The 27,972-nt window shown below is 37.0% G+C and overlaps 1 protein-coding gene across 1 annotated transcript in view; it reads right to left on the reverse strand.

Moving 5' to 3' along the window:
• PEX7 (peroxisomal biogenesis factor 7) overlaps window positions 1–27,972 on the reverse strand; it is an 82,946-nt gene that overhangs the window by 21,778 nt on the left and 33,196 nt on the right. Inside the window, exons 8-9 of the mRNA XM_027603949.2 lie at window positions 26,753–26,808; window positions 559–658 (exon numbers count right to left, since the gene is read on the reverse strand). Coding sequence (XP_027459750.1) covers window positions 559–658; window positions 26,753–26,808 — 156 coding nt within the window. The remainder of the gene's footprint in view (window positions 1–558; window positions 659–26,752; window positions 26,809–27,972) is intronic.

A 27,972-nucleotide genomic window follows, 5' to 3' on the forward strand; every position in this document is an offset into this window, starting at 1 on the left:
GCATGAATGCGGGGAGGGGCAGAGGGAGAGGGAGAGAAGTGGACTCCCCGCTGAGTGCAGAGCCTCACACAGGCTCGATCCCACGACCCTGAGATCAAGACCTGAGATGAAATCAAGAGTCCATGCTTAACCGACTGAGCCACCCAGGGCGCCCCTTAAGTTTAAGTAAAACAGTAGCCATTCTACTCTTTCTGGTTGCCCATTGGAAGCTTCTTTTCTGACACGTGGTGTAGAGAGGATGATGATAGTCCTGAGAGGAAAATGACCTACCCATCATCTCAACGGCTCAGCGAGGCAACTGAATCTAGAACCACACTCCTGACTCTCACAAACCTCTGAGGACAAGCCATCCCCATTCTTCTCTTGTCACCCTTTCTATTGGGAGAGGTCTGCTCAAATGCTCAAGTTTATGTAACAAAAGAGATCAAGTTAATTATGTAAATATACTTTGTCCTGCCCTAAAGGCAAAAGTGTCTTCCTGACAACAGCACACGCCTTGCGTAAAGCTAGTTGCAAACTGCATGGGTAAGAAAAACCTCAGGAGATCGCACCCATTACCTGAGTAGGACTCTGAAGACTTAAATCTAAACCACAAGTAAACTCCGTGTGATGCTCCACTGTTTCAAGAAGAGGGTCAGGCTTTGAAAAGTTCCAGAATCTGTGAATATAAACAGAAAGAAATAATTTAAGTGCTAAAACTACCCAAAAATGGATCTAAGAAAAAACAGATATTTACCATAGCAGAGTCTTTATCAAGACAGCTTCAACCGATTCTTAAATACAGAGCCCCACTATTGGTCTACATAAAAAAATCTAATAAAAAATGTACCCCATTCTATTATATAAAAAAAAGAAATTATTAATCAATCTACCCTTGTAGATTATTCCCATTAGTATACCTTGTAGGATAGAAGCTTAACAAGTTTTAGTTAAAAAAATTTTTTTATATTGCACAAGGACATTTAAGATGAGATATACTATGCATCTGCAGCAATTTCTAAAAGCATTCATGACTGTAAAATAAGGATATTGGATTACACGAACTCTAACATTTTGTGATTTTTAAACACTTCATTTCTCAACAACTGATATGAAAAGATCTTAGGCTTAATTTACATTTCAACAGCAATTCAGATTCTTTAAAAAGAATCTGTTCTCTTATAAAAATCTCGGTAATTCTGAAAAAAAATTTTTTTTTGAGGCACAGACTTTCTTATGGATTCTACATCAATGTAATTTCTAGAGTCAAGAAACTGAAATGTGTTTTCCTGGGCCAATATTAAGTATTCCATTTATTCTCTATAGACTGGGAGTGGTACTATTTACCATAATATGTCCCTGATTTCTACCGTACAGATAGGAACTTGGCCCTATTTTCAATATACAAAATAGTACTTTATTTCTAAAGCTTTATTTGCTCATCATCTTTCTTATTTGACTCTAAACACTCCATAAAAATGGCACATTCAGGATCATAGAGTCATACCAATTCAGCCTCCCTAATGATCTGCAACATGGAACACACTGAAGGTTTAGCAGATCTCTCTGAAAGAGAGTAAATACACAAAACCAACAGTCATCGTTTGTTTAACCTGGTGGTATTATTTCCCTAATAAATACAGGGTTGGTCTTATTAAGTTTGAAAAGGATTGTTGCTATGGATAAACCACTGTGTGGGTACCAGAGAGACAATGAATAAATAGCTCATTTATCAGATTACTGAAATCTACAAAATATTTAAGGAGAGTGATTTTACTTTTAAAAATTTCCTGTTCAAACAAATGAGGGAACAGGCTGCAGTCCTCAGAAATCATAAAAGTGGCCTCCACTGTCTTTGCATATTTGTTCCTTTGGGTCTAGAGACAGATACTGTACTGAAATCTAATTTTCTAGATTTTGATAATGTTTGTATAAGCAAAAGTAAATAAGTCATCATGTAATGTCATTTCTAGAACATGGTTATTCACTGATTTGCATTATTTGAAACAGTAATCAAATGATTTTGTATATACCCACTACGTTCCAAAAAATATTCAAGATGGTTTTAAAAATGAGTATTTAATATGGCCCAAAAAAATGAGTCAAAGGAAAAGGACAGGAAAGTAAATCTGAACCTGCAATGAGATTGATAAACAAAAACAAAGAGCATCTTCAACATCTCTGAAGGAAACACAGAGATGTTGCTTCATAGGCTGCTACTCATGAGTCAATGGTACCACCCCAAAGGACAGGGTAGTAGAATCATTCTATAAGAAGGTCAACTTAATCTAGGTATTCAGCTTTCTGATTTCATTTGGGATTTAGATTCTATTATAATAGAATGGATGAGCATTTGTCTTCAGACCAACCACAGAAACTGGCTTGTGAATTTCAGAAGAACTTTTTAAGGATAATAAAAGCAAAAGGATTCATTTGTACCCTCCTGACAAGTTCCTGGAATGCAGTTTTTGTTATTATTTTGCTTTTTTTTGAGCTAGTTAAGGAAAAGGTGGCACTGAGGACAAAACAGGTGGGCCTTATCAAAATTAGGATGCCCAATAAGAACGCATGTGTGAAAACATCCAACATTAGCTTTAAAATATGATGAGGGAAGTCACGCATGCAGGAGGGCAGGCGGACATTCTACTCAAAAAGTCAAGCTGCAGGCGCCTGGTTGGCTCAGTCCGGAAAGCAAGTGACTCTTGATCTCTGGGTCGTGAGTTCCAGCCCCACGCTGGGTATAGAGATTACGCCAATAAATAAAACTTAAAAAAAAAAAAAAGTAAAGCAGAATTTGCTCTAATACACAGCTTAACAGGCAGTCAAGGTGCCATACAGCTCCAGAGTCACACCCATCCTAACTTTAACCTGATAAAAACTATCAGGTATTTACTTGCAATCTACAAAACACTCGTCAAACAAGATGCACGCTACAACTCTGAAAGGATACTATTTGGGGAAGGGAGGGTTAGTCTAGCGAATGTCATAAAAGTGCTACCGGCTTAATTACATCAGTTCACAGCTCTGATGGAAATTATGTAATACACAAATTATGCCTATTATGCATATGATAGTACAAAAATTATGAGAGGTTCACTTCCAGCAGAATGGCTGACTAGGTGTCTAGAACATTCTTACTGAAAAAAAAAATCCTAGATAATAACATAAAACAACCACCACCACAAAAACTTCATAAGAGCATCAGTGAGGACTCAGGTCAAAAATAAGACTGAAGCTCAGAGCAGTACACTGACCACGAGCCAGGTTTTGCCTTGAGAGGGTCTGCTGAACAGGAAGACCGGAGTTTCAATTTTTTTTTCTTTTTTGTTGGAGCTTCAATTTTCTAAACTTCGAGGGGATCAGGAGCCAGAAAAACCAGCAAGATTAATGTTAATATTTATAACTTAAGAAAACTTTCAGTAAACTAAAATATCTTAACAAAAATATCAAGTTAAAGACAGTAAATGGCACAAGCTACATAAGTTGAGAAAACCAAAAGCTAAGCAATGCCTCTATACACTATAATTCATTTTTTCATCACTAAAGGCTTTTTTTAATAACAAAAGAAATATACGTATTTTTTTCCTCATTCCCTCTCCAATGGCAACCACTGTCAACAGTTCGATGTGGACACTTCCAGAACTGTTCCATGTTCCTCCATTCTAATTCCGCCACAAAGGGGCGAGCAGTAAGGAGGGGGTGAGCATTTCTCCACATTTTCTCATGTTTGCAAGTAAGGGGGTGGGCAAGGTCTCTCCTTGCAATCTTCTGAAATCAAAGGTTCCATAAGTTCTATATATCTGAGGGCCTTCATGTGCCTATCACCCAAGTAAAATAGGCTCCTTTTATTGGGAGAAGTCAGGCTCCATATATCACTAAGCAGTCATGTTATTATTATAGGCATGTTATTATTAAGTGCAATGTTTGTTTTGGTCCAGCACATATACGACTTGGTGCCTTTTTGTCTCTTTGCTGATGAAATCACTGACTATTTAAGCTCTCTCATGGGAAGTAAATATACTGGACAGGGTTCCAATTATTAAAAATATTACAGAACCATAGGAACATTTTTCATTTAAATTGGAGATGGAGAGAGAGAGAAAAATTCATCACAGTACCAAGTCTTTTTTGAGTTCCTTTTTACCTTCTGATTCCACACTTCTTTAACAAAGCAAGTATGGAGCACTATGTTAAATAATACAGCCAAACTATTTCAAAAATTAAGCTGAAATCATTTTTCACTTTACTAAAATATAATTTGAAATCCCTCTACTAACACTTCTGAAATTTAGCCAACTTATGAGTTCAGAACATTTATATTTTTCAAAATTCTTCTTTTTCCTTTCCTGTTCTCAACTTACGAGTTGGTCCATAATTCTCTGTGAGTCTTTCCTAACTACAATAAAAAAAGATGGGAAAAAACATTGGCTCCCTTTTCATGTCTTAGAAGTTCATTAATTTTAGCCAAGCTGAATTTTAATTAATTTTAGTCACATTAATTTTAGTTGTGTTTTTAAAATTCTAAGCAAATTGCACAATTATAATTCCCTGTTTGCAATGCTTCGGGCTAGTGTTCTCTAGAGTGAAGAGTAAAAAATGTCACAACAGCTGTTTTCTCATCGCTTAATTACTTGTTCATTCAACAATTTGTGAGTCCTCAGATATGCCAGGTACTGTGATGGGCATCAGAAGGAAGAGAGAGATGTGGCAGGATAGACTGACATTCTTTAAAAAGGCCACAGAAACATAAATGTCACTGTAACTGACAAGTAACCCCAAAGACAATGTGGGATGGTATAAGAATGACATCCTGGGGTGCTTGGGTGGCTCAGTTGGTTGGGTGTCTTGGTTTCAGCTCAGGTCATGATCTCAGGATCCTGAGATCGAGCCCCATGTTGGGCTTTGTGTTCAGTGCAGAGTCTGCTTGAGATTTTCCCTCTGTCCCACTTGCGCTCTCTGTCTCTCTCAAATAAATAAGTAAATCTTTAAAAAAAAAGAAGAAGAAGAATGAAATCCTGAGGAATTGACACTGAACGGAAATCTGAAGGTTGAGGAGTTAGCCGGGTAGAGACCAGTTGGCCCCTTGTCAGCAGGGAACAGAAAGGGTCCGATCACACAGGTCTTTTAGCCCATGTGAGGAATTTGGGATTTTCTCTTAAGTATAAAAAACAAAAGAAAAGGAAAGAAATAAAAAAAAAAAACAAAACTGAAGGAGAGAGGTGCCTGGGTGGCTTGGTTGGTTAAGCGTCTGCCTTTGGCTCAGGTCATGATCCTAGAGTCCTGGGATCGAGCTCCATTTTGGGCTCCCTGCTCAGTGGGGAGCCTGCTTCTCCCTCTCCCTCTGCCGTTCCCCCTGCTGTGCTCTCTCTCTCTCTCCCCCTGTGTCAAATAAATAAATAAAATCTTAAAAAAAAAAAACTGAAGGAGATTTATATACTCGGCTTTACATTCTTTGAAAATATTTTCTTAGTAAACTTTTAAATGTTATAATAGTTTTAAATCTGCAGCGAACTTCTGAACAAAGTAGAGTTCCCGTGTAGTATGACCCTATGCAGTACGGGTCCAAAAAGAGAAAATACCAGCCTGGATTTAGGATGGTGACAGTGATGATGAAGAAAGGTTAATGGACTGGAGATATATGCAGGCAGAAGAATTAATAGAACAGAAGAAACAAAATGATTAATGGAATAAGAAAAAAAGAATGATTCCTATGTTTCTGGCTTCTATCATAGTACTTATGATACTTCCATGTATTTAGTTATTTATAGATCTTTTTTCTTCTAAAAGGCACTAAACTCCTTGAATTCAGGGACAGTGTCCTATTCTTCTTTGTATGTCTGGCATATATAAAAGTATCGGACACACGGACACCCAAAGAACGTTTCTTAAATGAATGAAAAAAAAATAAATGTGAATATTAAGGGCAAGATAAATAACAAAGGCTAACCTCACAAATAAAGTAACTTTAAATCACCTACAGACATGGTTCCCAAATGATGGACCAGAGACTCATTCCTCTGCTTTGCTGAGGAATTTTTTCTGAAAATTCCAATTGAGTAGATCTGTATGGAATCCAAAGATCCCTTCCCAGGACATGGTGCTGCTCAACCAGCTAGGTCTGGAAGTTACCAATCTAAGGTAGCACTTCAACAAATAGATGTGATAAATTCCCATCAGAAACAACAGTGATTCTAGGCATCAGGCAGAAGGGGAGGCAAGGAAAAAAGCCAGTGGGGGAGTGGGGGTGGTTCTCAACCTTGACTAAATGCGATCAACTGAGAAACTTTAAAAAAACTGATGTGGGAATGCTATCCCTAGAAATTCTGATTTAATTGGCCTGGGGTGTGTCATGGGCATTGGGAGGTTCAAACATTCTCCAGGTGATTGTAATGTATAGCCAAGGTTGAGCTTCTTGAGGGGGTGGGGGTGGGGTGGCAGATATTATCCATTAATTGAGAATCACTGATCTAGACCAACAGTTCTCAAACTTAACTTTGCATCAGAATCACCTGGAGTGCTTATGAAAAACAGACGTAGAAGGTATGGAGTGAGGCTCAAGAATTTGCTTTAGAGATTAAGCAATCTATCGTGACGCAGTTAATAAATGGCAGCCCCAATGTACAGACTCTACTGGCACCATGTCCAGTACTTCTTCTACTGAAAGATGCTGCCATTCGCTTTTTCTCTGGGTCACGCCAAGGGACCTGGAATATAGGTGGCCTGGGGCTCTTCAGGTAGTTCTGATTAACACCCTGAAAGTTCAAATGGCCCTGGACCAAGTCAGGCTTCCCCTATACTCCTCAAACTACATAGAAAATTCCATTAGCCGGGGCGCCTGGGTGGCTCAGTCGTTAAGCGTCTGCCTTCAGCTCAGGTCGTGATCCCGGGGTCCTGGGATCGAGCCCCACATCGGGCTCCCTGCTCCGCGGGAAGCCTGCTTCTCCCTCTCCCACTCCCCCTGCTTGTGTTCCCTCTCTTGCTGTGTGTCTCTCTGTCAAAATAAATAAAATCTTAAAAAAAAAAAAAAAAAAGAAAATTCCATTAGCCAAAGCCCATGCCAACAGTCCATTAGTCGGCCAGCTTACATTCAAAACCAATACCCTAAGAAAAGTACAAGCTAGAATAAATCTGAACTCCTCTCGGAAGGAGTTCAGAAATTTTCCTTTCTTCTAATATTTTTTACAAGCACTTGCTGGATCTCCCATCTATCTTGCTATCCCTTCCTGACTTTTGCATCATTCAACTGATCAGCTCTTTCTGTAACCTCACAGATCCCCATCTTTTTGAAGTGAGTCATCCCTGAGCAGAACACATGGAATCATGGGCTTATTATTTTATTGTCTGTATTGCTTTTGGAGGGGATTAAAACATAGAAATTATAGACTAGCAAAACAATCTTGTTAAAGAGCTAAACTTTCATTCATTAAAGAATATTCACTGAATGCTAAGGCTCATTTGTTTGCATGACTAGATTGGAGAGTTGTTTATTTTTGTAACTGGTAATGACAAAAATAAAGCTTACAACTGAAAAATACTGTCTGCTAAGTGAAAAAATATGATTAATTTCAAAGAATTACTGAACAATTTTCAAAGAACTTCCAGAACGACTCATTCACAAAAATCCAGGAACCATATTTACAAACTTTCAAGGTTAAATACAAAATTCTAGAATTAAGATTCTCTACCAAAATAAACGATTTTTAATATTTCAGTTAAAACTTTAATTAGATCAGTATTTTAGAGGGACTTACTCCACTTCATCACAATAAACATTAAGCCGAGGAGCCACATACCACAAAGCCTAGCGTACTTTGACAAATTAAAGAAAACCATTAGCTGATGAAAGGCTTTCTCTGAGAGTATTCATGCTTGCAATCCACAGGGATACAGGATGATTTTCTGAAGAATGCCACATCTCAGCAAGAGGAGACATAAGAAGAAAAAAGTAAAGACTCTTAGAGGCTTTGTTTACTGCTCACTGGTACAAACTGGAGAACCATGAAATAATTTTGTAATCAAGTTTCAAACAACATCTTAAAAAAGAAACAAACTGGGAAGAACTCTATCTGGCATGACGTGAAATAGTATCAGTATCTCAGGGATGAGAATAATCTATGTTCAACTGAACTGTCCCCGGCACCAAAATGTGGCTACGGAGGTTAACTACCTACCAAATGTGTCAAAAGGTTATTTCACAGAAGTACAGACCACAGTGGGATCAGATGAGGCTGCAGGAGAACTTGGCCCCTAAGTGCTGAAGAACTAAACTGGTAGCAAATGTTCACCCGCTCCAGTCCCTTATCAGCTATATCCCTCTGACTCCTAAAGTCCTCATCTCCGCAGCTAAGCATTTGTGAATAAACCCACTCAGGCTGTGGGATGTCTACACAGCTTACAAGGATCTCCTGTACTGAACAACTCTCTTGTCAGTGGAGGGCGGATACAGTGATGGGGAGAGAAGCCGACATCGATACATGTGGGAGAAAGAAAAACACACGGAGCAGACCAAATAATTCTGCTTCTTTTCTGGTTGACTGGGCAGGAAAGCTTAAGGAGAAAAAAAAGAAAGAAAGAAAGAAAAAAGAAAAGAAAAAAAAATCAGCGCAGAAAGAGGAGAAATGAGAGCAGGCACTTGAGTCAAGCAGTTTCAGTACCTTCCCTGGCCCCTGGGGCACTCCTGCCCTGGCGCTCGGAGGGGTCCCAGATCCTGAGCAATGTCTCTCCTTTTCTATATAAGCCAGCTCGAGATGGGTTCTGTTTTACACACGAGTCTGCACACAATGCACACACATGCAGACACACACATGCCCTTCACATGCTGAATTGGATTGCTCATTATTGGTGTTTATTCTCTGTATGGTTCACTCTATTAGGTCAAATCTCTAAGATTCAGTGTTAGAATAAGTTAGTGTTGCCACATTCCAGACTGGAGCTTCAGGGCAGACTTCCAGGGTGAATTTTTTTTTTTTAAAGATTTTATTTATTTGGGGGGCGGATAGCACAGAGGGAACATGAGAGGGAGAAGCAGACTCCCTGCTGAGCAGAGATCCTGACGCGCGGCTCCATCCCAGGACCCTGAGATCATGACCTGAGCTGAAGGCAGACGCTTAACCGACTGAGCCACCCAGGCGCCCCTCAAGGGTGATTTATCCTTGAGTTCTTAGGGGACAGAACAAAGTACTGACAGCTGGTGGGTAGTACCTAGTTGATCTAAATAAACAGGCTCACTATGTGTGCAAACAAAGGGGTGGGGACACTGAGGTTTTCTGCTCAATTACCTTTTTCTTAAAAATGGTAACTGCACAGATTAGTGTCCACTAATTCTACAGGGCTTATAACAAAAAACAGAAGCTGCCTGCACAGACCCCTCCCCCCTTCACCTCAGAGGCCATGGCTTTCCATTCTTTTAACTGTTCCTTCTGATACTCTGTACTTAACTTCCACTATATTTCCAAATAATATGCTCATAGAATTCATTGATTATTTTCACTTTCACATATCTTTTGGCTTCCTACCGTGGAAGATGAGGCAAAGCATTATCTCCATTAGAAAATATACATATACGCAACAAAAGCCACTCAGCTGCCTATTCAAACTGCACAACAGAAGTTCTTAAAAATTATAATGCAAATTAACTAACAAACTCCAGAAATTTTCTGCTAATCAACACAATTCAAAGTTCAAAGCAGTGACTGACACTGCACTAAGCTAAGGCTTAACATTCCTCACTGCTTTTAGATCTATGTATTTCTTCATGTGCTTGCATTAGGTTATGAATTATACACAGATTTGGTTTGGTTCTTAATGAAAACTGTCAGCACTAAATAGTTCTGAAAATGTTCTGCAGTTACAAATCAAGGAATTTAAAATCAAAAGTCTTCCACATTCCTTCCTAATTAATGTACATTGTTTCATTTTATAGGAAATTCCTTTCATTTTTCACCTGGCATTTAACTTGCAAAATTATGCTTCACTTCATCAAAAGCTCTTTCCGATATGACAATAATTAACACAAGACTTTTCTAATTTAAACAAGTCTAATGGAAAAACTCTTTGGGACATATAAAAACATCAATCTATAAACAAACTTGGGATTTATTGCTTCATACATACAAATACCTTAACTATTAGTTATATGAAGCTCAAGGAGATTTATTAGTAAATTGCACATGACGATTGTAAGGAAAAAAAAATCTATCTGTAAATTTAGTTGACAATCAGGATACCAATACGATGGTTCCAAATTTGTTAAAGAGCAAAATTTCGTGATCTAGTCAGTCCTGACTTCAATGCAATACAACAGCAAGTTTTTACCCTGGAAAAATATCACTCTCTTAACCCAACAGGACTTTCCACTTTAAATTCACAGTTTGATTAATGACTACCTCCAACATAAAGGGAAAGCCATATTAAAAATACAATTGTTATAGGTTTTTACACTCAAGAGTGAGCCAAGCGTAATACAACTTTACATGTAATTTAAATTCACTTACATCTAAAACATTTATTTAGAATATACACGTACCAGGTACTAGGGACAAAACAATGAAACAGACACCCATAGCCTGTAATCAGGTCATGTACTTTATTAACATAAAATATATTCAGTATTAAAATATCCTTATCAGAGTTAAGCAAATATGTGAATGTGAATATTCTCATTCTTAAAAAGTAAACCGAAGAAAACTACATTAAGATGCTTTCCTAATATCAGTGGTGAAGTTTAGTGCACCTTTGCCACAAAGCAAATCCTGTGATAGAGTTACAAAGACACATCTGAGATATCTGAGCGGCACACAATATTAAACAACTCTTTTTTTTTTAAAGATTTTATTTATTTATTTGAGAGAGAGATAATGAGAGATAGAGAGCACGAGAGAGGGAAGAGGGTTAGAGGGAGAAGCAGACTCCCCGCTGAGCGGGGAGCCCGATGCGGGACTCGCTCCCGGGACTCCAGGATCATGACCTGAGCCGAAGGCAGTCGCTTAACCAACTGAGCCACCCAGGCGCCCTTAAACAACTCTTTGATCATTTTCAGGATTCAATCACAGTTACTCAAATGTTAACGGCTAGTGTCATATCATAGCCACATAATTTTTCTTGTGGTTTGATGAACAAATGCAGAGGAATTAAGAACAACTGTCTGAAAAGATGGGGTAAAATCATCATTTGAAACTGCATCTGAGCTCACATTCAGCCACATTTCTTACCTATTTACTTTGACTGACCTTTTTTGTGGGTAAGGGGCACTAGGTAAAGTTGAAAGGAAAGGTTTGCGAGACAGAATACATATTCAGCTATACTATCTGTTTACTTTGGCTGACCTTTTTTTATGGGGAAGGGGAAGAAAGAGAAGTATCTGCCTGTGGAAATCTCTGTGCTAATAAACATAAGGATCAAAAAAGCCCATCAACCACACCAAAGTTAAGACACTTACTATATAAAGGAAAATCCCCTGAGAGTAAATGCGACAAAGATAAAAGGTATTTCTGTGTCTGCTGCTTTGTTAAGATTCTAAGTTTACTACAATACGATTAAAGACCATTTTCCTGCTTATGCAACACAATCAAGCTATTTATCTTATTTTACAATTAAACAGTATCACTAAATATCGTATTTATGAGAAGGTATTAGTAAGAAACGTTTTCAGTGTCTTATTTTACATGGGCAAATACAGCTTACTTTTTTCTCAAATGTTATTTTTAAAATCACCAACCCAAAGAAAAATTCTGAGATTATAATGAACACTCATATATTCTTTGTCTAGGTTCACCAATTGTTAAAATTTTACATTTGCTTTATTTTCCTCTACAAACACATATATAAAGTAATATTTTTGCTGAACCATTTAAAAACAAATTGCAGGAGTCATCAGTGAGTGTCTTTTTGTGATTCTGCTTCTTTTTTAACAATTTTGATCAGAAATATAAGAGCATACATTTATAGTGACACAGTACTAAGTACAAAGTTTGAGGAATGTATGTGGATGAAAAAGAGAAGAAACTAAAATTTGCTGAGTGCTTGATATGGGCTAGGCTCTATGAGGACAGCTTTGCACACATTGATATTTAAATCTCATAATAATATATTTTATGACTGAGGAAACAATGGCTCAGGGAGGTCAAGTGACTTTATAAGATATTAAAAATAACAATACCTAGTGATGGCAAATTCAGGATTTTAAACTGTATCTCTTTTTCTATTACATCATGCTGCCTTCCTAAGCAGTAATTTTAAAACAAATATATAGATAATATATAGTAATTTAGAGAAAAATATAGGTTGAATTGAAGTAGTAGTGGTCATGTGGCCATGGCTTTGAAGAAAATGATTCACGTATATTCACCTTTGTCTATGTGTACAAATATGCTCTGTTCTGGGTCATGCTGCACCAAATTCACAAGGTATGCCTCCCCACCCCATCCTGACAATGCAACAAGAATTCCCATTCACAAAGCTCCTCCACAGTTTAAGCACCATAATTATCTTATTAAAGTAATGCTAGGGAAGGCATGAATGATGAATACCTGAACTCTCCCTACAGTACTTACATTTTAAAATAGAAAACTTATTATAACTATTCTCATTGAAAATATCTGCTATTTCTTGGAGCACTTATTATGTGCCAAAGGTGTTTACAGTTTCATTTAATCTTCTGAATATCCCTGCAAAGTATCATTTCCTATATTTCACAGCTAGTAAATGGAGGAAATGGCCTTTCACCAAGTCTAATGGACTCAAAAGAGCATATGCTTACCCCACCACATAGAGGATTTTGAACCCATAGAACGTTCCAATATGTCTCCAGAGACCAAATGGGGAAGGACAGTACTGCTTCTATACAACCTCCTAGCCCCCCGCTTAGTACTTCTCACCTACTTACTTTATTAAATTATAATTTATGAGTAGATATTTAGAAAAGTTAGCAATTCTATATTCTTTCTGAATGAAATAGGTATGAAGTCTTGGTCTTAGATTGTCTAATCGCTCCCGGTAAAACCTTAAAATTATATAAGTTGAAGTTAAACTACATTGTCGAGTCAGGAATGTATCCAATTTGTAACTTGGGACTTAAACATATTTCAATAACATATAGTTATTGAATATAGTTCACTTAATGACAGACCATCTGCTATGTATTTACCATAGTAACATTGCACTCATTTAGGAATCTGACTTTTGAGAAGAACAACATCTCAAAACAGAACACTAAAAAAATAAAATCCAGAAAAGTTAGTGTATGTGAAAAATGGCTATTTTTAAGCTTGTGAATGGTATTAAGTGAGCAGGTTAAAAATAGTACATACAAAAGCAGAACAACATGTCACCTGGAAGTGAAGGAGAGGAGAAAAACATACAGAGCATAAGAAAAGAAACTAGAAAGTAAAACTTTCTGGGGCCACAGCTTCTCAGGACAGTTCTACATTACACAGACAGTTCAATAACTTACGCACTGTCAACCTTGGCCAGAGAAAGTTAGACTTTTTTAAAGAAAGATTTAAGATTATATACATACCTAAGTTATACGCCAATTAAAGAAGTTAAAAAAATTTGTATTAAGATACCTGAAATCCCAGCCGTCGGTAATCTCCTTTAAATTCTAGTTATATCTTTCCAAACACTTTTCAATAAAAATGTGTATACATACATGTATGTTTGTGTGTATATACACTTATATGTGTATCTATATACACTTACAGGTGTATTTATATACACATATATTATAATACTGAAAGGCTTTTAAATCCGTAATTGTTAAAAGTATGGCACATGGCACATAACCTTTTACGCGTCCATCTTTGTCAAGACCCACTTTTGTAGACTACTTCAATCCCGAAATGATTATAGATATTATAGGCAGTACTGTATTTTGGCAATTTAATCCCTAGGGCGATAATGTTTAACATAACAGGGGAAAATTATACTGTTTGGAAATACATAAAGGCCTGGGCTTACTAGAAGTGTTCAGGTATTGAGTAATATGAAAAGTACCAGCTTTGAAAATAAAAGATCTAGGTTCAAATTTGGCTCCATAACTTGCCAGTTGTATGATAATGGCCTACTCTTCCACCTCCCAGAGTCAACTGCCTTCTGGATAAAATGAGTACACGCCCAAGGTAGTGTTGTGTGAATGCTTTATGAACTAGATACGGCTAATCAAAAATAAGAAGCTGTATCATTTTAAACACTGGGTGTTATGTGTAAGTGGTGAATCACTAAACTCTACTCCTGAAAACAATACTATGCTATATGTTAACTAACTAGAATTTAAAGAAAAATTTGAAAAAAAATAAGAAGTTAAATATAAGAACAGATATCGATGTGAAAGAATTTGAGGCATAATGAAGACTCTTTATTTGGACCTCTCCTGCTCAATATTCCTACTGCCTGAAATCCAGGTGCTACTGATCCCGGAGGAAGAGGAGCCAACTGCTAACTGCAGGGTCTGTCCTGCCCACGCCAGGACCCTCTGCCCAGTCCCTGCCCACTAAATGCCAGAGGTGTCTGCCGGCACCGCCACAAAACCAAATATGCCCCCACTAAGAATTACTGCAGGTTTAATTTAAAGTCTAACTATCACCAAGGAAACATACACAGTAAACCTCAGGTCCTCCTTGCCTCCAGATAAATAAATGAGTAAAAATGTTCTTCAAAGGGAGTAAAAGCCGCTGAAAGGAGAGGAGGTAAAGAATGCTTACGTAAAGTTTATCTGGCTTATAACTTTCCAGATATTTTCCAATGGAAATGCACACATATACACATATTACAATTACAGAAGCTTTTTAAAATCAGTAATTATTAAGATCACAATCACCTAGGTCTAGGCCAGCCCCAGTGCAGTGCTGGAGCCAGCTCGTTCTGGTTTGCAAGAGCTGGCTGCTCATAACTTCCCAACCCACGTGACGCTGGAAGCCTGGTATCAGCTGTGATGGAAGGATTTATACCACTGAACTCTTTTTTTTTTTTTTCTAAGATTTTATTTATTTATTTGACAGAGAGAGAGAGAGAGCACAAGTAGGCAGAGCGGCAGGCAGAGGGAGAAGGAGAAGCAGACTCTCCGCTGAGCAGGGAGCCTGACGTGGGGCTCAATCCCAGGACCCCAGGATCATGACCTGAGCCGAAGGCAGCCGCTTAACCAACTAAGCCACCAGGCGCCCCTATACCACTGAACTCTTATTTCAAACACTATGAATCAGGTTACCCCCACCTGCCTAGAGAGCCAGTTGTTAAACATTTTTCAGACCACTGGTCAGCCCTTATTGAATTCTGTTGAATAATAAACTGTTAGTAAACTAAAATGGGGTCATTATCTGGTCTTATAAACAATAAAAGCACTGATAAAAATACTAGAATCAAAACCACAATGAGATACCACCTTACACCAGTTAGAATGGCTAAAATTAACAGGATAGGAAACAACAAATTGTTGGTGAGGATGTGGAGAAAGGGGAACCCTCTTACACTGTTGGTGGGAACGCAAGCTGGTGCAGCCACTCTGGAAAACAGTATGGAGGTTCCTCAAGATGTTAAAAATAGAGCTACTCTATGACCCAACAACTGCACTACTGGGTATTTATACCAAAGATACAGATGTAGTGAAACAAAGGGGCACCTTCACCCCAATGTTCATAGCAGCCATGTCCCCAAGAGCCAAACTGTGGAAGGAGCCAAGATGCCCTTCAACAGATGAATGGATAAAGAAGATGTGGTCCATATATACAATGGGATATTACTCAGCCATCAGAAAGGAGGAATACCTACCATTTACACTGACACGGATGGAACTAGAGGGTATTATGCTAAGTGAAACAAGTCAATCAGAGAAAGACAATTATCATATGGTTTCACTCATATATGGACCATAAAGAATAGCATGGAGGACCACAGGGGAAGGGAGGGAAAACTGAAGGGGAAGAAATCAGACAGAGAGACAAATCATGAGAGACTCCTGACTCTGGGAAACAACCTGAAGGTTTCGGGAGGGGAGGTGGGTGGGGGGATGGGGTAACTGGGTGACGGGCATTAACGAGGGCACATGATGTGATGAGCACTGGGAGTTATATGCAACTGATGAATCACTGAACACTGCATCTGAAACTAATGATCTACTATATGTTGGCTAATTGAATTTATTTATTTATTTTTTCAAAGATTTTATTTATTTATTTGACCTGGCTAATTGAATTTAAATTAAAAAATACTATACTTTTATAGTAAAAATTGAATTTAAATTAAAGAAACACATACTTTTGGAGCTCTGAACTGAAACTAAATTTAAAAGTTATGTACTAGAGAACATGTTGATAAAAAGTTGCACACTGTCACCAAGAAAATGAACTCCCAGGGGGCAGAGGACCACAAAAGGCCAGGTTGAGGCTGCCTGCTTTTGTGGCCATAAAATACAAATTGTTATCTCACCCTTAAGATGAGAGCTGAAATGGGCCTTGTTCAACCCCCAAGAGATGGTCTTCTGTCACCATCCATCCTGGCGGTGTAATAAATGGCAAACACTTATACAGCACTTGTTATACGCAGCATTTGTGGATATTACTCCTCCTGTCCTCACAGCAAGCCAGTGTGATGGGTACTATCACCCTCTCTCCATTTTACAGAAGAGGACACCGAGCATACTGTTTTAAAATAGCATGTTCACGTTTATACAGATAGTAAGAGGAGGCCTGGCTCCATAGTCTGTGGTCCTAACTCCTGTGTTACCCAGGAATATGTCACCCCACAATTAGTCCATTCAACTTGTATTTCCCACAACCCCAGATCTGTATTTGTGACTACATGTCTCTCTGCTACGCCCACTAATCCCAACACAAATGACAGCCTCGGGACTCCCTGAAGTGTGTTTCTATTTTTCTCCAGGCCTTTACTTTTATCATTTTGTCAGCAAGACATTCAGGACTGTCTATTACAAGGGTTGTCAGATAACAGGCATTCTATAAAAATGCCTGAATTTTAAAGCAGAGTATAGCCCTACCATTTTGTAACCAAAGTAGCTTAACAGTGGAGTTGGAAACATTAACATTGCTGGTATAGGCAGAGTGAGTTTCACATCACACAAGCTTGGATGAGCACAGTTTGAAAACACTGGAATTAAAACTCCCTATTTTTCTTGCCAAAAATTTTATAAGTAAAAAAAAAAAAACCACTGCTGTTTGGTATATTACTACCAAAAACCATTGACAAAGAATGTTTGGAAGGTTAGGCTATTTATAAAAGGATCATGAAGCTGAAGAGTATTACTCTTTAAATTTATATTAGTTTTATAAAATTTTTTTATAAAAAACTTTTACAAATTTTATGAAAGTGAGATCTTTAAGTATCTAAGAAGTATTTGCTACACCTGGAAGAGACAAAATGTTGATTTTTCTAATAAAAACATAATTTTAATTTAACAGCTTTTACTTTTGTTTGGCTGCCATACATACTGGATCTGCTGATTTCCAACTGTGTTTACAAAACAATCCACTTAGTATGAAACCAAAAACAAGCACTCAGAACTCAAATCATGCTCCTGCATGGTTGGCGTAGCAAACACGCCTCGGCAGAAAAAGAAGTTACTAACGAAGAGTACATCAGAAGAAGATGATGTGCTAACATCTATGGTGATAACATTCACAGAAGAATGGAAATAATTCACTATGAAATATTTCAGATTTAGTACTATCTTGAGTGAAGTTTAGAAAGAACCGATATGCTATCTTCTTCTTCTTTTTTTTTTTTAAACATATAATGTATTATTTGTTTCAAAAGTACAGGTCTGTGATTCTACAGTGTTACATAATTCACAGTGCTCACCATAGCACATACCCTCCCCAAGACAGCAGGAAGGGAAGAAGGAAGGGGGAAAAATCGGAGGGGGAGACAAACCATGAGAGACTATGGACTCTGAGAAACAAACTGAGGGTTCTAGAGGGGAGGGGGGTGGGGGGATGGGTTAGCCTGGTGATGGGTATTAAAGAGGGCACGTTCTGCATGGAGCACTGGGTGTTATATGCAAACAATGAATCATGGAACACTACATCAAAAACTAATGATGTAATGTATGGTGATTAACATAATAAAATAAATAAATAGATAAAAAAAAGAAAGAACCGATATGTATTTTTTTAAAAGATTTTATTTATTTGACAGAGAGAGAGAGAGAGAGTGCACGCACAAGCAGGGGGAGTGGCAGGCAGAGGGAGAAGCACGCTTCCCGCTGAGCAGGGAGCCCGATGTAGGACTCGATCTCAGGACCCTGGGATCATGACCTGAGCCAAAGGCAGATGCTCAACTGACTGAGTCACCTAGGCACCCCAGAACTGATGTGTATTTTTTTAAATATTTTATTTATTTATTTGACAGAGAAAGAGATAGCAAGAGCAGGAATATACAAGGAAATACAAGGAAATTACAAGCAGGGGCAGGGGGAGAGGGAGAAGCAGGCTTCCCACCGAGCAGGGAGCCCAATGCGGGGCTCGACCCCAGGACCCTGGGATCATGACCTGAGCCCAAGGCAGACGCTTAATGACTGAGCCACCCAGGTGCCCCCTGATGTGTATTTTTATAGAGTATATTGCCCATCTGCTAAAGGGAGTTCTGATATTTTTCATAAGGTTGGAGCTTTTATTTAATCTAAACACACTAATTTCAAATGCTATGCTACATATTAATTTTTAGATTTTTATTATTTATTCAGTGAAACATAATGAGCTACTATACAGGTAAAGGACTTAAAGCTTTTTCTATTAGATATGATTATATATCCACATAAAACAAAAATATGAAACTCGTATTTTATAATACTAAAATATCCATCACATCATCAGTTTTGATATAATGCACATAATATGAACTATTTTAAAATGAAATTTTAAAGGCTTAAAAAACTAGACAAAATATAAAAATGGACAAGTAAATGAAAACTTATATTTGAAGAGCTTATGTTATAAAAACTAGCCATCCAAATCTACAGGTAATATCTGTATAATTATCAGTGCTGAAAATTAAACAGGTTATTGCTGGTCTTCCGTCTTAAATCTTTTTCTTTTTATCAAAATGAGTTTTCTGGCACTAAAAATATCATCAATCCAATGAGATTTAAAATTCCTCAGGGGATAAATTTAACTCATATCACATGGGTTAAAAAATCTACCAAAAACATATCTTTTCTGACCTTTCCAATGCGTGGTCACCACACACAAATAATGAGAACTAAACTCACACAAGACATTGCTACAGTTAAAGTCGTATTCTCAGCATGTTTTGAAAATTACAAAATTACAGTACATATATTAAAAAATGAAATTTTAAAAAACGATTTTTTCTTTTTCTACTTTCCTTCTCATAAGAAAGTCTTTGGTAGTGATATATATATATATATATATATTGAAATACACATTTATTAACCTCCAGTTACATTTAGTATGAAGGTAGTACAGTAAAATAGCCATAATGTATGTTAAAATGAAAATTCTATTTCTGGAAAAAAAGAGGAGGCTGCGTCTACATACTGCCTGTGATGGAATTTGGCTTAAGTTTTTTACTCCATATTGAGAAAATGATTACCAATTTTGCAGGGAAAAAAAAAAGAATTCTAGGCTTCAGGCTTGACTAGGGATAGTATTCCCATGGAAACCTTAAAATGGCCCTGGTGAACGGAAGCTTAGGGGACACTAAAAGCTTGGCTGGGAAGGAAAGAGAAATGTAAGAGAGAACTTAAAAGAAGATACAGGATAAAGGAATAAGTTACAGGCTAAGGGGGAGGTCAGTAGGGAATTGGAGAACAATAATAACGGAGGGAGAAGGGGTGATTTCACGGAGTCCTGAAAACAACAAGAGCGTATGGGGTTAAGAGCACTCATGTCCAATGGTAGCAGAGAAATGGATAGGTACAGATTTAGATCAATCCGCAGGCTTGCAGTGGAAAACGAGATAATTTGTGCTTGAGCCCTACAGTTATTATTTTTTAAAGAGATATAAAAGGCCTTTCAGTGAATAAGGTTGGTGAGGTGTCTTAAGAAGAAAAGCAAACGTTGGGACAGTGGAAAAACTAACACAGTATTTTCAAGCATGTCCTCTTCTGTAATTCTTATAATCAATTTGTGAGGAGAGATATTATTAATTCCATTTTACATACGAAGAAACGTGGACTCTAAGTTATATAGGAAAACTGTGCATTAAATGTCCTTTTCAGTTATATGTTAAGGATCTCCTATTATTATCATTTCACTTTTTCCAAATGCTTACAAATACAGCTATGACACTTGTGACCTTGCAGCATGTCACTGAAGCCATTCCTCTCCCCAGAAGCACTAAACATCTATCCCCCAATCTCCAGTCTTGCTCAGGCTTCAGGAAAGAGGCAAAACCTAATTCTTAGAAATAGAGAGGAAAGTAAGACTGTGAGCCTCAAATTGTGATGATTTTTGAGCAGGTTTAGCTATCTACAAGATTCTGGAGTAGTACAGTTGACATTCAAAAGTCCAGTCTTAACAAATATTTCTGAGACAAATTTACATCTACAAAAATAAGGCATTTCCCAACTGGGCCCTCAAGGATACTTAAGTATATAGATAAAACAGGGCATGGCCAGTAGGGTTAAGATCATGACAGTTCTGAAAGGAAGGTATAGGTAAGTGACTACGTTTTCCCCTTTAATTAGAAACAGGACAGAAATGGATTTAATATGCCCCTTAATAATTCCTAGAAACCAGAAAGACCCAATTAAAATTGTTAGAGACACTAAAAATGAGATCAAAAGATTAATGCCCAATCTCCTTTGGTCAAGTCTCCAGTGATCAGTTTCAAACACCCGAAAGGTCTTTGAAATCCAAGGACTAGATTCTATATCCAGAAATCCCTTTTGAGCCCACAAGTGACACCATGTAAAGAGAGAAAACTGAAAGTTCAACTCTTAATCTCAGCCCATCCAAAGGACCTCACATCACTGGCCATTCACATCTGGTTGAAATCCTCTCCCGAAGATTCTGTGGCATACTGCATACTCTCCTGTTTTAAGTGGGCTGGTCCCTTCTTTTTTCCAATATTAATTGTCTCCTGCATTTTGCTCTTCTTTTTCTAAACTTACTCATTCTTGTGGATTGACCTGTCAGTAAGTTAATGGTCTTCAAGTCCATATTTACAGCCCAAACCTCCAGCCAAAAATCTAGCTCCACAATTCCAGTTTGGAAAAAGTTTGGGGTGGATGGCAACCAACTGCCAAGTTTTCTTCCTGTCTGTCATGTTGCCATTCTTTGGCTCCCGTGCCAGAAGTTCTAAAATCACTCCTTACTATCTTATACAGACTACTAAAAACAAAACAAAAACAAAACAAAACAAAAAACTGGTTATGGCATCCTTTTAATTGATAGCTGGAAGCCTTAGTGTGATAATGTTTTCCAATTTACCTGCATGCTTGTATTGGGTAAGTAAAACAAAATCAAAAACAAAAACAAAAACAAAAAAAACAAGTTAGGGCATGTAATTTCTCTCAAGGCATTGTTGTAAATTATTCTATTCCGAAGTACATTCCACAGAAACAAAGTTATATAGCTTCTACCATATCAACCACTGACTCAGAAGTAAAGGAGAGAGGAATTCTGGTTAGTTGAGGCTGTGAGGCCACGCAAATCCAAAACTCTTAGTGCATCTTCACAAAAAACTAATACAGAATAAGAAGAACAAATAAAGCAACACAAAACTTGGGGCACCTGGGTGGCCCAGTCAGTTAAACATCGAACTCTTCATTTCAGCTCAGGTCATGATCTCAGGGTTATGAGATCAAGCCCCACAACAGGCTCCATGCTGGGCGTGAGCATGGAGCCTGCTTGAAACTCTCTCTCTTCCTCTCCCTCTACCCCAGTTCATGTGTGCAAGCTCACTCTCTCCCCATCTCTCAAAAAAAAAAAAAAAAACTACATAAAACTCAGGCTTCCAACACACCTGAAATTCTAATTACAGGTAAAAAAGAAAAATAAAAACAGAACCACAATGAGCTATCTCCCATGTTCCAGCTGCAAGCCTAACTGGACACTTTAATCTGTAGCAGGGAAAACTGAACTGCAACAATCAGGGGCGCCAGGAAAAAATATCAAATAACTTACGAGGACAAAAGAATTAGACTGGCATTGGAATTTCCAAAAACAAGACAGAAGGTGAGGCAAAAATGAGGTAGCATTTTCAAAAAACTCCAGAAATGTAAATCAAAGAGTTTCTATTCAGATAAGCTACACTTTAAGAACAAGGCTATAGAGAAACAGTTTTAAACATGCAAGAGCTCCTGAGAATTCTGAACCCATCAGCTCTTCTTAAGGAATTTACCAGAAGATAAACTTCATCAAAGTAAGACATGATGGGGAAATTTCAGCAAAAAGATTGATGATGAATATTTAATATATTTAGTCATATATCTAAGACTAAAATAAAGGTGAAAACAAGAGTGGAAAAATAATTCATGTTAAATGTTGTAAGGTCTGACAAAGTATAAATAAAATAGCTCAAAATTGATGGAGAAGAGAAAGGGGGTAAAAAGAAAAGTAGAGTAAGTTCACTGCTTGTTGTATATGCAATAAATAGGTGTTAAAATACCATTAAAACTTACAAGTCAGATAATGGTTACATTTTTTAAAACGGGAATAAAGGCATTAAGAAATTTAAATAAAAGAAGAAAATGAACCTTCAAAACACAACAAAAAATACACCATATACAGAAACAGCAAATGTAATACACATAATAGTCACCACATAAAATGATATGACAGATTTGATACCAAACATGTTTTTATCAAGAAATATGGATAGGTTAAACTTGACTATTACAATAAAAAGACTTTTTATTTAGTTCACCTAGCAAGACCCAAATATATGCTCTATACAAAAGACATATCAAAAACAAAATGTATCAAAAAAGCTAAAAATGAAGGTATGGCAAAAGATGTACCTGGAAAGTGGAAACAATCTGAAAGCAGGGGCAGTGACACAGGTAACAGACAAAGCACAACTAAAGCTTAAAAGGATCAACTGTGACAAAGAAGTATTCTCTTTGATGCTAAAAGTCTCAATTCACTATATGGCTGTTATAAATACCTATGCGCCAAATAACACCACACCATCTACTTTTATGAAATCAAAACTACAAGAGGCGCAGGGAGAGAGACAGAAACCCACTGATAAGACTTTTAACATCCCACTCTCAGGACAAAACAAATTAACTGAACAAAAAATAAAATAGGATACAGAAGCTCTAAACAACAATCAGTAGAGCTTATGTCACATATTGAACTTTACAGCATGATAGTACGGAATAAAGCTTCTTCTTAATTGCTTATGAAACATTCACAAAAATTGATCGTTTATTAGGTAACCCCCAAAATCAATGTGTTCTATAAGACAGAATGACTAAAAATTGTATTATCTAATCACAATGCAATTAAACTAGAAATTTTTAACAAATTTTTAAAAATTAAAAAGCCCTTTCATTTGGAAATTAAGTAACTTCCTATTAAACAACTCTTGGAAGAAAGGGGAAATAGAAACAGAAGTTACAATCTTTTAAAAATGATAATGAAAACATTATGTATCAGAATGTATGGGCTAGAATTGAAAACAGTAACTAGAAGAAAATTCATAGCCTTAAACACTTTATTAACAAAATAAAAGAATAAATACAAATTCCTGGCTCAAAAGTTGAAAAAAGAACAAGATAAGCCAGAAGAAAGTAACAAGAAGGAAATAATAAAGATAAAAGTAGAAATTAATGAGGTGATGAATAGAAAAACAATAGTTCTAATTAATAAGCCAAAATCTTGTTTGCTGAAGAGAAATAACAAAATATATATACCATTAAATAACTTAAAGAAGAAATCACAAACATACAAAATCAGAAATTAGAGTGAAAATAACCATTGAAACAGGAGAAATTAAAAAGTCATGACACTACTTTATAGACATTTGTAAGAAATAAATTTGAAAATCTCTAAGTTAAGGACAGTTTCCAAAACTGATCCCATTAGAGATGAAAAGTTATCACCTTTGAATACTAATGCCTAGCTCTAGATAAAATATTAGCAGATCAAATTCAACACCACATAAGAAAATAATACACAAAGATCAAGAGGGATTTAATCCAGGAAGGCAAGACTTGTTCAATCCATTACTATGATTCCTTAATAGCTCTAAGAAGAAAAATCATGATCATTTCCACAGATGCTGAAAAAGCCTTTGACAAAACTTAAGATCCATTCCTGACTTTAAAAAAGACTCAAGAAAACAAGAGTTGATACACACTTTCTTAGCATACAAACAAACATTTATATAGCTGACCCTTGAACAGCCACAAGTTTGAACTGTGTGGGTCCACTTAACATGCGATTTTTTTTTCAATAATCTATACATACAGTACTGTAAGTGTATTTTGTCTTCCTTATGATTTTCTCTTTTTTTGAAAATGTTTATTCATTTGTAATTTTATTCATTTATTTTTAAAGATTTTATTTATTTATTTGACAGAGAGAAAGAGAGAAAGCACGAGCAGGGGTTGAGGCATGAGGGAGGGAGAAGCAGGGTCCCTGAAGAGCAGGGAACCCGACGCAGGGCTCCATCCCAGGACCCTGGGATCATGAACTGAGCCAAAGGCAGACGCTTAACTGACTGAGCCACCCAGGTACCCCTTCCTTATGATTTTCTTAATAATATTTTTTTTCTCTAGCTTCCTTTATAGTAAGAATACAGTATATGATACATATAACATGCAAAATATGTGTTAATCAACTGTTTACATTATAGGCGAGGTTTCTGGTCAATAGCAGGCTATTTTGGGGAACTCAAAAGTTATGCAGGGGTCAGCACCCCTAACCCCAGGTGTTCGAGGGTCAACTGTACTTTCACTTAAAGCCAACACCTTACTTTTAACAGGGAAGTGTTAAAGGCACTTTCATGAATATAGAATTAGACATTATAACACTATTTAGCACTTTAATAGAGGTATCTGCCAATACAATTAGAGAAATCAATCAGAGGCGTCAGAATTGGAATTGAAGATACATAACCATCTTTCTTTGCAGATGCTTTGATCATGTACTTGGAAAACCATAAAGAATCAATGATCTTTAGATGGTAGAGAAACAGGCATTCGCAAACACTGCTGCTTGGAATAGAAATTGGTATATTCCTTTTGGTGGGAATTTGGTGATTATCTAACAAAACTACATGTATGCTTACATTTTAATTCAGCAATATCACTTCTAGGAATATACTCTGAAGTTAATTCTCTAATAATGTGCACATACATACATACAAGGTTATTATTCGGTACGCATTGTTTATTTATAAAATATCTGAGGACAAGCCAAATTCCCATACATTGGAGAGTAGTTGAGTAAACTACAGTACATCCACATGATGGAGTATTATGAGAATGAGAAGGATCTCTATGAACTGACATAGAGTTATTTCCTGCATATATTTTATATGAAAAAAAGCAAAATTGAAGAGAGTATCCAGAACACTCCATTTTTGTGTAAGAAAGGGGGAAATAAGAAAATAGACATTGTCTATTTATCTGAGCAATATTGATCATTACAGGGTGTGTGACCCTACAGAATGGGTTGGAAAGAATAGAGGAAATAGATCTTTCTGAATATACCTTTACATACATCTTGACTTTGGAACCACGTTACTGTTTTGTCTGCTCAGAAAAATAGACAAAATCAGTAAGGATGGCAGGAAACGCTAAAATCGAATACAAACAGAAGCAAATGAATCAAACTGTGTTTCCAGTGAATGACACAGCCACACTGATGATGGAGGGGAGCAGAATTAATCCAAATAACCTTTAAACATAGTATTTGGACTAGGGGGAAAAAAGCCCTAAACAATGTGAACCCTAATTAGTACAATTCTGTTTCAGAGAGGCACGGCTCTGCAATTCTGAAACTACTTTCTGAGCATTCTAGGGTTTACAAATGACTCAATATATTGTGGACAATGGGAATTAGGAGTTACAAGTCTGGAAAAGGAGAAAAAACAGAACAAACCTTGGGCACTGTGGGACTGGAACTGGGATGTGTGGGTAGAGACACACATACACATACACACATGTTCATACAGAGATGCGGATGTGCACACACATATATACACACTCATCCGTATACAGTCACAAACATAATAACACTCTTGCTGGCTTTTTTGAACTGTAACAATCTCAGCCTTAAGATTCATACGATTAGGGCGCCTGGGTGGCTCAGTTGGTTAAGCGACTGCCTTCGGCTCAGGTCATGATCCTGGAGTCCCAGGATCGAGTCCCGCATCGGACTCCCTGCTCAGCAGGGAGTCTGCTTCTCCCTCTGACCTTCCTCCCTCTCATGTACTCTCTCTCTCTCATTCTCTCTCTCAAATAACTAAACAAAATCTTAAAAAAAAAAAAAAAAAGATTCATACGATTAGACCCGGAGAAATGGAATTTCACAATTTTTAAAATCTAAATTTAAAAAAAAGACTGGCTATGCAGCCTATTGTGTGGAAAGGTGTCACTATACGAATAGCTATAAGCAAAAAAGGCTTTTAAACAGAACAGCCAGGCTATCTTCAAATAGCAAAGAATGTACGTATGTGGCCAGATCAGAAAAACAGAAAAAATATAATATTAATCCCAGTGGCACATATTCAAATGCACCCAGCTCAGATTATTTTCAGATGAGTACAGTAAATACATTATTTTTCATAAAAGTTGGAAAGATGCTACTTGGTATTTCCCAGTGAAGCTGCTCAAAGACGACCGTACCTTACAGTGAAATCATAGGAGCAAGTGGCCAGAACGGAGGCATGAGACGGTGAAAACTACAAAACAAAACAAAACTCTTTCAAGTTAGCTGCAATTATAACACGCTGCTTCCTAAGGTCATTCCCGTGAGCGCTACAATAAAGTTTAATCAAGACTGTCACTTAAAATTACGCTTCCCCAAACCTTATATGCTTTAATTCAAGGCAAAAATCTTCTGGCCTTTTAAGCGTCACCTGCAGGAAATACATTTCCTTTTACATTCTCTGAAGAAAAGTCATTCCTCAAGCTTTTTGGCACTTTAATTTAGAGTGAAATATTCCCAACGGGTTGCCATTCTGGAAAAATTAAATGCAATTTCATAATGGCTATCCAAAAATGACTCCTACAAATATAAGGGATTTAAGTATACGATTGTACAATATGCAATTATATAATTTACCAATTTTATGAATACATACTATGATTGCTATATGCACAAGTATCAGGTCATCATTTAATTGTTAAATAAAAACATCTTTAAACGAATTTTTGTTATTTGTGTATCACAACTACTGCAAAGGATAGCAAGAACAAAAACTGCAAATTTAGGGCGCCTGGGTGGCTCAGTTGGTTAAGCGACTGCCTTCAGCTCAGGTCATGATCCTGGAGTCCCGGGATCGAGTCCCGCATTGGACTTCCTGCTCAGCAGGGAGTCTGCTTCTCCCTCTGACCCTCTTCCCTCTCATGCTTTCTATCTCTCATTCTCTCTCTCTCTCAAATAAATAAATAAAATCTTTAAAAAAAAAAAAAAACTGCAAATTTAAAGACAAATATCTTTTAGATAAGTTATCAACATACTTTAATAGGCTGCCCTTTGTAATTATATTTCTTTAGTTTTTCTTCCCAGTACTTTAATGGTTATATATACATAAATACAACTACATTTGAATATGCTTTATAGTTTGCAAAATACTTTCAGTAAATTACCCAACTTCATTCTCAAAAGCACTGTGAAATAAACACTGAAAATATTTTTCATCTACTACAACCTGTGTGCCATTAAAACAACAACGTGGTGCCGGATCTCATATGCTGAGTTGCAACCAGCAAAACTTAAAATATTAATTTAACTGAACATTCAGAATTTCTGAAATAGGAATAACCCAGTATCTTATTCAAAAGATAAATAAAGTACTTCTTTGCCCTTAGTATAACAAAACAAAGAATGAAATTAGGAGATG

The sequence above is a fragment of the Zalophus californianus genome, chromosome 7 (assembly GCF_009762305.2).
Source record: "Zalophus californianus isolate mZalCal1 chromosome 7, mZalCal1.pri.v2, whole genome shotgun sequence".
In the NCBI taxonomy this organism is placed as follows: domain Eukaryota; kingdom Metazoa; phylum Chordata; class Mammalia; order Carnivora; family Otariidae; genus Zalophus; species Zalophus californianus.